General features: G+C 37.2%; 1 protein-coding gene across 5 annotated transcripts in view; it reads right to left on the reverse strand.

The window, feature by feature from the left end:
- OPHN1 (oligophrenin 1) overlaps window positions 1-12,506 on the reverse strand; it is a 627,552-nt gene that overhangs the window by 399,219 nt on the left and 215,827 nt on the right. For all 5 annotated transcript variants that reach the window (XM_027535147.1, XM_027535145.1, XM_027535143.1 and 2 more), the window contains one exon: window positions 5,524-5,595. In XM_027535147.1, the coding sequence (XP_027390948.1) occupies window positions 5,524-5,595 (72 nt within the window). The remainder of the gene's footprint in view (window positions 1-5,523; window positions 5,596-12,506) is intronic.

The following is a 12,506-nucleotide window of genomic DNA, read 5'->3' on the forward strand; positions in this document are numbered from 1 at the left end:
ACATCCTGGGCCATAAATCTAGACTTGGTACATTCAATAAAATTGAAATCATTCCAAGCATCTTTTCTGACCACAAGGCAGTAAGATTAGATCTCAATTACAGGAGAAAAACTGTTTAAAAATTCCAACATATGGAGGCTGAACAACACGCTGCTGAATAACCAACAAATCACAGAAGAAATCAAAAAAGAAATCAAAATTTGCATAGAAACGAATGAAAATGAAAACACAACAACCCAAAACCTGTGGGACACTTTAAAAGCAGTCCTAAGGGGCAAGTTGATAGCAATACAGGCATGCCTCAAGAAACAAGAAAAAAGTCAAATAAATAACCTAACTCTACACCTAAAGCAACTAGAAAAGGAAGAAATGAAGAACCCCAGGGTTAGTAGAAGGAAAGAAATCTTAAAAATTAGGGCACAAATAAATGCAAAAGAAACAAAAGAGACCATAGCAAAAATCAACAAAGCTAAAGCTGGTTCTTTAAAAGGATAAATACAATTGACAAACCAGTAGCCAGACTCATCAAGAAACAAAGGGAGAAAAATCAAATCAATAAAATTAGAAATGAAAATGGAGAGATCACAACAGACAACACAGAAATACAAAGGATCATAAGAGACTACTATCAACAATTATATATCAATGAAATGGACAACGTGGAAGAAATGGACAAATTCTTAGAAAAGTACAGCTTTCCAAAACTCGACCAGGAAGAAATAGAAAATCTTAACAGACCCATCACAAGCACGGAAATTGAAACCGTAATCAAAAATCTTCCAGCAAACAAAAGCCCAGGTCCAGATGGCTTCACAGCTGAATTCTACCAAAAATTTAGAGAAGAGCTAACACCAATCCTGCACAAACTCTTCCAGAAAATTGCAGAGGAAGGTAAACTTCCAAACTCATTCTATGAGTCCACCATCATCCTAATACCAAAACCTGACAAACATCCCACAAAAAAAGAAAACTACAGGCCAATATTATTGATGAACGAAGATGCAAATATCCTTAACAAAATTCTAGCAATCAGAATCCAACAACACATTAAAAGATCATACACCATGACCAAGTGGGCTTTCTCCCAGGGATGCAAGGATTCTTCAATATCCGCAAATCAATCAATGTAATATATCACATTAACAAGTTGAAAAATAAAAACCATATGACTATCTCAATAGATGCAGAGAAAGCCTTTGATAAAATTCAACATCCATTTATGATAAAAACTCTCCAGAAAGCAGGAATAGAAGGAACATACCTCAACATAATAAAAGCTATATATGACAAACCCACAGCAAACATTATCCTCAATGGTGAAAAATTGAAAGCATTTCCTCTAAAGTCAGGAACAAGACAAGGGTGCCCACTTTTACCATTACTATTCAACATAGTTTTGGAAGTTTTGGCCACAGCAATCAGAGCAGAAAAAGAAATAAAAGGAATCCAAATTGGAAAAGAAGAAGTAAAACTATCACTGTTTGCAGATGACATGATCCTCTACATAGAAAACCCTAAAGACTCCACCAGAAAATTACTAGAACTAATCAATGACTATAGTAAAGTTGCAGGATATAACATCAACACACAGAAATCCCTTGCATTCCTATGCACTAATAATGAGAAAACAGAAAGAGAAATTAAGGAAACAATTCCATTCACCATTGCAACGAAAAGAATAAAATACTTGGGAATATATCTACCTAAAGAAACTAAAGACCTATATATAGAAAACTATAAAACACTGGTGAAAGAAATCAAAAAGGACACTAATAGATGGAGAAATATACCTTGTTCATGGCTTGGAAGAATCAATATAGTGAAAATGAATATACTACCCAAAGCAATTTATAGATTCAATGCAATCCCTATCAAGCTACCAATGGTATTCTTCACAGAGCTAGAACAAATAATTTCACAATTTGTATGGAAATACAAAAAACCTCGAATAGCCAAAGCTATCTTGAGAAAGAAGAATGGAACTGGAGGAATCGACCTACCTGACTTCAGACTCTACTACAAAGCCACAGTTATCAAGACAGTATGGTACTGGCACAAAGACAGAAATATTGATCAATGGAACAAAATAGAAAGCCCAGAGATAAATCCACGCACATATGGACACCTTATCTTTGACAAAGGAGGCAAGAATATACAATGGATTAAAGACAATCTCTTTAACAAGTGGTGCTGGGAAACCTGGTCAACCACTTGTAAAAGAATGAAACTAGAACACTTTCTAACACCATACACAAAAATAAACTCAAAATGGATTAAAGATCTAAACAGAAGGCCAGAAACTATAAAACTCCTAGAGGAGAATATAGGCAAAACACTCTTCAACATACATCACAGCAGGATCCTCTATGACCCACCTCCCAGAATATTGGAGATAAAAGCAAAAATAAACAAATGGGACCTAATTAAACTTAAAAGCTTCTGCACAACAAAGGAAACTATAAGCAAGGGGAAAAGGCAGCCTTCAGAATGGGAGAAAATAATAGCAAATGAAGCAACTGACAAACAACTAATCTCAAAAATATACAAGCAACTCCCACAGCTCACCTCCAGAAACATAAATGACCCAATCAAAAAATGGGCCAAAGAACTAAATAGACATTTCTCCAAAGAAGACATACAGATGGCTAACAAACACATGAAAAGATGCTCAACATCACTCATTATCAGAGAAATGCAAATCAAAACCACAATGAGGTACCATTTCACACCAGTCAGAATGGCTGCAATCCAAAAGTCTACAAGCAATAAATGCTGGAGAGGGTGTGGAGAAAAGGGAACCCTCTTACACTGTTGGTGGGAATGCAAACTAGTACAGCCACTATGGAGAACAGTGTGGAGATTCCTTAAAAAACTGGAAATAGAACTGCCTTATGATCCAGCAATCCCACTGTTGGGCATACACACTGAGGAAACCAGAATTGAAAGAGACACATGTACCCCAATGTTCATCACAGCACTGTTTATAACAGCCAGGACATGGAAGCAGCCTAGATGTCCATCAGCAGAGGAATGGATAAGAAAGCTGTGGTACATAAACACAATGGAGTATTACTCAGCCATTAAAAAGAATACATTTGAATCAGTTCTAATGAGGTGGATGAAACTGGAGCCTATTATACAGAGTGAAGTAAGCCAGAAAGAAAAACACCAATACAGTATACTAACGCATATATATGGAATTTAGAAAGATGGTAACAATAACCCTGTGTACGAGACAGCAAAAGAGACACTGATGTATCGATCAGTCTTATGGACTCTGTGGGAGAGGGAGAGGGTGGGGAGATTTCTAGAATGGCATTGAAACATGTATAATGGCATGTATGAAACGAGTTGCCAGTCCAGGTTCGATGCACGATACTGGATGCTTGGGGCTGGTGCACTGGGACGACCCAGAGGGATGGTATAGAGAGGGAGGAGGGAGGAGGGTTCAGGATGGGGAACACAGGTACACCTGTGGCAGATTCATTTCAATATTTGGCAAAACTAATACAATATTGTAAAGTTTAAAAATAAAATAAAATAGAATAAAAAAAAAATGAACAGACTTTTGGACTGTGTGGGAGAAGGCGAGGGTGGGATGATTTGAGAGAATAGCAGTGAAACATGTATATTATCATATGTAAAATAGATGACCAGTTCAAATTTGATACATAAAGCAGGGCACTCAAAGTTGGTGCTCTGGGACAACCCAGAGATGGTAGGAGATGGTATGACAGGGCTGTTATTGTCACCCTGTTTATTTAACTTATATGCAGAATACATTATGTAAAATGATGGGCTGCATGAATCACAAGCTGAATCAAGATTGTGAGGGAAAATATCAACAACCTCAGATATGCAGATGATACAAATATAATGGCAGAGAGTGAAGACAAACTAAAGATCTCCTGATGAAGATGAAAGAGGAGTATGAAAAAGCTGGCTTAAAACCCAACATTCAAAAAACTAAGATCATGGCATCCAGTCCCATCACTTCATGGCAAACAGATGGGGGAAAAGTAGAAACAATGGCATATTTTGTTTTCTTGGGTGCCAAAATCACTTAGATGGTGACTGCAGCCATGAAATTAAAAGACGCTTACTCCTTGGAAGGAAAGTTATGACCAACCTAGACAGCATATTTAAAAGCAAAGACAAAGACATTACTTTGCCAACAAAGGTCTGTCTAGTCAAGGCTGTGGTATTTCCAATAGTCATGTATGGATGTGAGAGTTAGACTATAAAGAAAGCTGAGCACTGAAGAACTGATGCTTTTGAACTGTGGTGTTGGAGAAGACTCTTGAGAGTTCCTTGAACTGCAAGGAGATCAACCAGTCAATCTTAAAGGAGATAAATCCTGAATATTCATTGGAAGGGCTGATACTGAAGCTGAAGCTCCAATACTTTGGCCACCTGATGTAAAGAGCCAACTCATTGAAAAAGACCCTGATGCTGGGAAAGATTGAAGGCAAAAGGAGAGGGGGTGGCAGAGGATTAGATCATTAGATAGCATCACCAAATGAGTGGAAATGGATTAGAGCAAACTCTGGGAGAATGTGTAGGACAAGAAGCCTGCCAGGCTGTAGTCCATGTGATTGCAAAGAGTTAAACACAATTTAGCAACTGAACAACAACAACAACAGGACATGGAAGCATCTTAGAAAACTCATTGGCAATAATTTATCCATTGATGGACCTTTGGGCTGTTTCCAGTTTGGGGGCTATTATGAATAAAGTTTCTCCAAATATTCTCATGAAAAAAAAGAAATTTGACAATTATTCATGCCCCTTCATGAGACACTGGGGAATCAGAGAGATCCATGGGAATTTGACATTATCTGGTACAATGCTGCCCAGTAGAAATTTCTACAATAATGGAAATGTTCTATGTTTGCACTATCCAATACAACAGCCACTAGCCACATGTGACTCACTAAGCATTTGAAATGTGACTATCATATCTGAGAAACTAATTTTATTTTCTTTATATAGTTTTTGGCTACCATATTGGATAACACAGATATAGACAGTATAGTTTAATTGAAAGCATGTGGGATTTGAAGCTAAACAGATCCTCAGTTTTAAATCTTAGTGACTGTCAGTTACTAACTACATCACGATAATTTTGGTCATGGTCTTTATCTTGTTCAAACTTCAGTTTCCTTATTTGTAAAATGGGGATAATACCAGAACCTCACAGGTTTGTTGTGATTAAGAGAATGAATGTAAAACACCTAGCCCAGGGCTCAGAACATAGTAAGTCATCTTTAAATAATATCTATTATTATCAAGTTCCCATTTTCCATATGGAGAATCTGAAGCTCCAAAAGGAGAAGTATCTTGTCCACAGTTACAGGTAGCTGGAAGCACAGTCAGGAGCTAAATCCAGATGTTCTCACTTTCTGATAAGAAGTTTTCTTATAGAGATGAATCCTCCTCAAGCTTGAAGGGTGAAGGGTGGTAGCCCAAACAACTATCCACATGCTATAAAAAAAAGTATCTACACACGTAGAGAAAATGTACCTTTGTGAAGCCTATTTGTTCCTTCCGGAAATTCTCCAGGGGTTTGATCAGCAAATCACTAGCATTGTGTACCTAGAGAAAAAGAAAAAACACACAAAATAACTTTCAAATTAGCAAGGTTCAGAGTCAAGATTCATTGTTACTAGGATATTTCCTTATAATACATCATCAATGTATATTAGTGCAAAATGTTACCTGGTTTGCTGGTTTGTTGGGTTTTGTTACTGTTTTCCCACATTGCTCTTTTAAAATCAAATGCTTTCAGAGAAAATGAGAAAAGAAACATTAGGGGCCTTTCTTTGCAACTTTACTGGTAGTATTATCTGACTTTTTAATTGATAAATATCCAGAGACATGACCAGAAATAGACACAGGAAGCCTGAAGTATTTGTGGAAAAGAGAAGAAAAGGGGAATGCAAAAACACATGAAAAGGGCAATTGCACCAAGTACAAATCATTTCATGGGAATTAACAGTAATAGCACTAGGAAAGCAAATGAATTAACAGTAATAGCACCAGGAAAGATCCCAGTATAAACTGTTTCTAGCCCTGCCCTAGTTTGTCATAAAGCCAGAACATTTCCCTCAGAACTAAGAATCTATTACAGCATCACAGAGAATACTAGACCAGGCCTTCAAAAGATGTAACTGTATGCTCAGAACCTGACAGGAACAGCCTTTCCATGTACTAAAAATATTGGCAATATTGGTTTTGGAAATGAAAAACATCATAGCCAAACTGGAGCCCTTGTACACTGGGATGGCAGAGATATACAAAGCTTTGTTTTTCATATAAACCTCTTGGGAATTTGCACCTATCCAATGCAACAAGCAGGGTTTGTTTTTCCAGAGGTGCAAGTTAGCTATGTTTTAATTTTGATCTATTACAAGACAAGAAAAAAACAAAAAAAAAAAGAGGGACTGGTTTCCTTATCTGATGAGACTGAAGTGGCAGTAACACAAGAAATATCTTTATAACAAAAACAGAAGACAGAGTAGAAAGCCAGTTTTGACCAGTCCTACGTTTTCCAAAAGTGAAAGTCCCTCAGTCGTGTCTGACTCTTTGCGACCCCATGGATTATACAGTCCAGGGAATTCTCCAGGCCAGAATTCTAGAGTGGGTAGCCTTTCCCTTCTCCAGTGGATCTTCCCAACCCAGAGATCAAACACAGGTCTCCTGCATTGCACGTAGATTCTTTACCAACTGAGCTATCAGGGAACCCCTTAATTTCCAAACTAAGAAGCAATTTTGAAACTATCAACAAAGAGCAAGGCAAGTTGAGGCATTAATACATATTGCATTCAGGTCCTACAAGCAGGACCTCTTATTTTGCATCCAGGTATGATTTAAGGTTCAAATAAATGGGCAAACTCTCATCCAATCAAAGCTCGATGACTATCTTCAATTGAAAACAATAATATTCTTACTAAAAGTACCAGCCTGTCTCTCTTGCCTAATACATGCTACTTTTCAATGGACTGTGAATTATGTGCTATCAACTTTGTGTACCCACCTGGAAATAAACTAAATCATTGGTGTCATAGATACAGGGAGCAATTTTTTTTCTTTACTACAGTGGAAGTTTTAAAGCATGGTCACCAATTCTATGATACTCCTCACACTGAGAAGAAAGGCCTCTATTCCCTTTACCTTGAATACAAGTGAGTTTATTCCTGTTCTGAACCAACAAAATACAGCAGAAGTGATACTACATGACATCTCAGGCTAGGTCATAAAAAGCCAGTAATTTCCACCTGGTTGCTTTGGAACAGTCCTCAAAAGACCTGAGCCACAGTATAAGAAGTTGAAATATCCTGCCACTACCAAGCTAGAGGGGTCAAATGTAGACATTCTTGTCAGCAGTCCAGCTGAGTTCAGGCTTCCAGTCACTAAGGAGTCAGATATGTAAGTGAAGCTACTTTTTATCTTCCATACCACCCCATATCCCAAGTGAATACCACCACATAGAGCAGAAGAGTCTCCCAGGTAACCACTTCCTAAATTCATGACCCCCCAAAAAAAACATGAAATAAAATTAAATAGTTTTAGTTTAACTTGATAAGTTTTAGAATAGGGTGTTATGTAGCAATAGATCATTAGTAAATGAGTCATTGATAGTTAACATATTACAAAAAGAAGGCACTGAAAGTACACTAAGTTCATTTTTTGCAATTCTTAAAAACAGACCTTACCATTGCAAATAGAGTTCCCTTCAGAGTCAGAACGGCACCTAGGCAAGCCCCCTATCTTTAATTATAGAGAAAGTCTGTTAGCGAGATTTTTAAAGGATACTTTCAGAGGTACTACTACCTCCTCCACTGTACTTGTTAAGAAATAAAGGCTGCAAAGCTTCTCTTTGTTTGTTTTCTCCATACTTTCTTCCACACTTTAAAACATATTTATGAGAATGACTAGATATTTGCAGTTGTCACATGCTAGGACTGTGATCTTCCTCCCTCTTCTACTAAAGCTTTTTTTGGCCTCTTCTTAGAGAAATGATAAAAAGCTCTTTAACAGCTACCATACTGAGGTACACAAGTACTTTTACTACACTTCCAGGAGATGAAAGAGATGCAGTCAAGCAATAAATTCCTGGCATGTTGTAAAAGGACTTCATTTAGCCCTACCTTCACAGCAGCATTCCTGGAATTAAATGGGAAATGGGAAGCCAACACTCAATATATGATTGAAGAATTGAATGAGCACACTATAATTAAAGACAGAAGAAAATTAGCTAGTCCTGTAGAAAACAGCCAGAAGAATGGTGAGGAAAACATCTCAAAAGGTGCATATTTTAGAGCTTTGGGGTAAATAAAAGAGGTCAAGAAACAAATAGGGCTTAAGAGCTGCACAGATGACATTTCTAGTGGCATCTGGATGAAATGGGCATGAATGTCTTTGAGATCAAATTTGTAGCAGTCCAAAAACTCTTGTGATAGAAGAAAACATTAAACTAGTGGGGCATCTAATAGGCTCCGGGAAGACTACCCATATTGAACTCTTAAGTATCTTTTTAAAAGCAAATTTCTTAAATGAAAAAAATTCCCAAAGTCAAATTTCCACAAGCCTAATCTTTTAGGCAACAAAAGATAACTAGAAACATTTATATGATCAGTGTTTTTTCTATTTATGCAACACTTTCATATTCATTTTATCATTTGGTGTATATACAACAAACTTGGGAGGTGGGAAGTATTTTCTCATTCTACATATTAAAAAAGGAGACTAGAAGAAATAAAGTGATTAGTGTGAAGTCAACAACCAAGTTATTGGCACAGCAATCATCTCCCTGCTTAAAGGCCCTGATTTCAATCCTAACTCTCCAGGAGCCGAGATAAAATGGTAGCAGTATTCTGAGAAATCACACTGTTGAAAAGGAAGAGTGATTACTTCCTGTTGAAGCAGGAAGATTAAAGAGCTCTTGCTATCAGAATTAATGGGTTTAACAAAACTGAGCTGCCAATAGAAAGTCATCTAATCACAGAAAGGGAAGATAGACCATTTTGTGGTCTGTTACATTGCTTCCAATTCAACCACATGCTCCTAATAAAAATAAATATTGAACAACATAGGTACTTCCATATTTAACTCTCAAATAACTTTGGAGTGTGGCTATAGACATGCATTTCTACCAATTTTTCCAGGTGACACTGCTGGTATGGGTCTAGAGTTTTGTTTTGTTTTTTCCAACTGTTAAAATAGTTCACAAAAAATATATCTAAAAAAATAAATCTAATAGGAGGAAACTATAAAACTCTGATGAAAGAAATCAAAGAAGGTATAAATAATGAAGAGATAATTGATGCTCATGAATAGTAAGACAATATTTTTAAGATGTTAGTTTGTCCCAACTTAATCTATAAATTCAACATAATACCAAAATCCCAGCAATTTATTTTGTGGATATTGATAAATAGGTTTTAAAGTTCCTACCCTACTCCACAATTTATTTACAAAGTTACATTAAATCAAGAGAGTATGGTGTTGGTCCATAATATTTTTCACAGAGCTAGAACATATAATAGACAAAAGTTTCAGAATTTCCAAAACAATCCTGAGAAAAAGAACAAAGCTAGAGACATAACTCATCCAGACTTAAGACAACATTACAAACCTACAGTTATCCAAACAGCATGGTATTGGCACAAATGAAGATCAATAGAAAGGAATATCAATTCATTGGAAGGACTGATGCTGAAGCTGAAACTTCAAAACTTTGGACACCTGATGCAAACAGCCAACTCATTGTAAAAGACCTTAATGCTGGGAAAGACTGAAGGCAGGAGGAGAAGGGGGTGACAGAGGATGAGATGTTGGATGGCATCACTGATTCAATGGACATGAGATTCAGCAAACTCCAGGACATACTGAAGGACAGGGAAGTCTGGCATGCTGCAGTTCACGGGGGTCACAAAGTCAGATACAACTTAGCTACTGAACAACAACAACAAGAAAAGAATAGAGAGCCCAGAAATAAACCTACAGACACACAGTCAATTAAACTATAACAAAGGATGCAAGAAGAATATACAGTGGATAAAATATAGTACCTTCAATAAGTGCTGTTGGAAAAGCTGGGAAGTTACAAGTAAATCAATGAAATTAGAATGCCCCTCACACTCTATGTAAAATGAACTCAAAATGGTAAAAAGATCTAAATATAAGACACGACACCATAAAAATTCTAGAAAAGAACATAGGCAAAGCATTCTCTGACATAAATCAGCAATGTTTCCTTAGCTCAGTCTCTGAAAGCAAAATAAATAAAAGCAAAAGTAAACATGAGAGTTAATGAAACTTAAAAGCTCTTGTACAGCAAAGAAATCATCAAACTGAAAAAACAACCTACAGAATAGAAGAAATTATTTGCAAACAATATGAATAACAAGGAGTTAATAGCCGAAATATACAAACGGCTCACACAATTTAATATTAAAAAAATTAAAAACTAGACAAAAGATGTAAATAGACATTTTTCCAAAGAACTATAGATGGTCAACAGTCACATGAAAAGGTACTAAATATCACTAAATAATTAGAGAAATGCAAATCAAAACCATGAGGTATCACCTCACACATTTGCTGGATCATACAGAAAGCTAGGGAATGCCAGAAAAACATCTACCTCTGTTTCATTGACTACACAAAAGCCTTTGACTGTATGGATCATAATAAACTGTGGAAAGCTCTTAAAGAGATGGGAATACCAGACCATCTTACCTGTCTCCTGAGAAACCTATATGCAAGTCAAGAAGCAACAGTTAGAACTCTGTATGGAACAACTGGTTGGTTCACGATTGAGAAAGAAGTACAACAGGGGTACACATGTCTCTTTCAATTCTGGTTTCCTCAGTGTGTATGCCCAGCAGTGGGATTGAAAGAGACACGTGTACCCCAATGTTCATCGCAGCACTGTTTATAATAGCCAGGACATGGAAGCAACCTAGATATCCATCAGCAGATGAATGGATAAGAAAGCTGTGGTACATATACACAACGGAGTATTACTCAGCCATTAAAAAGAATATATTTGAATCAGTTCTAATGAGGTGGATGAAACTGGAGCCTATTATACAGAGTGAAGTAAGCCAGAAAGAAAAACACCAATTCAGTATACTAACGCATATATATGGAATTTAGAAAGATGGTAACAATAACCCTGTATATGAGACAGCAAAAGAGACACTGATGTATAGAACAGTCTTTTGGACTCTGTGGGAGAGGGAGAGGGTGGGATGATTTGGGGAATGGCATTGAAATACGTATAATATCATATATGAAACGAGTCACCAGTCCAGGTTCAATGCACGATACTGGATGCTTGGGGCTGGTGCACTGGGACGACCCAGAGGGATGGTATGGGGAGGGAGGAGGGAGGAGGGTTCAGGATGGGAAACACATGTATACCTGTGGCGGATTCATTTTGATATTTGGCAAAACCAATACAATATTGTAAAGTTTAAAAATAAAATTAAATTAAAAAAAAATAAGCAGGGTGACAATTAAAAAAAAAAAAGTACAACAGGGGTGTCTGCTATCACCCTGCTTGTTTAATCCATATGCTGAGCACATCATGAGAAATGCCAAGCTGGATAAGTTGTAAGCTGGAATCAAGATAGACGGGAGAAAATCAATAACCACAGATATCTGGATGATACCATTCTAATGGCAGAAAGCAAAGAGGAACTAAAGGGTCTCTTGACAAGGGTGAAGGAGGAGAGTGAAAGAGCTGGCTTAAAACTAAATATTAAAAAAACTAAGATCATAGCATCCAACTCCATTACTTCATGGTAAATAGAAGGCAAAAAGTGGAAGTAATGACAGATTATTTTCTTTTGGGGCTCTAAAATCACTGCAGATGGTGACTGTAGCTATGAAATCAGAAGACGTTTGCTTCTTGGCAGGAAAACAATGGCAAACCTAGACAGTGTGTTGAAAAGCAGAGACATTATTTTGCTGACAAAGGTCCATATAGTCAAGGCTATGGTCTTCCCAATGTTCATGTATGGTTATGAGAGGTGGACCATAAAGACAGCAGAGCACTGAAGAATTGATGCCTTCCAACTGTGGTGCTGGAGAAGACTCTTGAGAGTTCCTTGGACACCAAGGAGATCAAACTAGTTAATCTTAAGGGAAATCAACCCTGAATACTCATTTAGAAGGACTGATGTTGAAGCTGAATCTCCAATAATTTGGTCATCTGATGTGAACAGTGGACTCATTGGAAGAGTCCCTGATGCTGGAAAAGACTGAGGGCAGAAGGAGAAAAGGACATCAGAGGATGAGATTGCTGGATGGCATCACCAATGTAATGGACATGAACTTGGGCAGACTTTGGGAGATGGTGAGGGACCAGGGGGCTTGGTGTGCTGCAGTCCATGGGGTCGCAAAGAGTCAGACACAAGGGGGCAAGTGAACAACATCACCTCAAACTGGTCAGAATGGTCATCATTAAAAATTCTACAAATAATAAATACTAGAGA

This window comes from Bos indicus x Bos taurus, chromosome X (genome assembly GCF_003369695.1).
Source record: "Bos indicus x Bos taurus breed Angus x Brahman F1 hybrid chromosome X, Bos_hybrid_MaternalHap_v2.0, whole genome shotgun sequence".
NCBI lineage: Eukaryota > Metazoa > Chordata > Mammalia > Artiodactyla > Bovidae > Bos > Bos indicus x Bos taurus.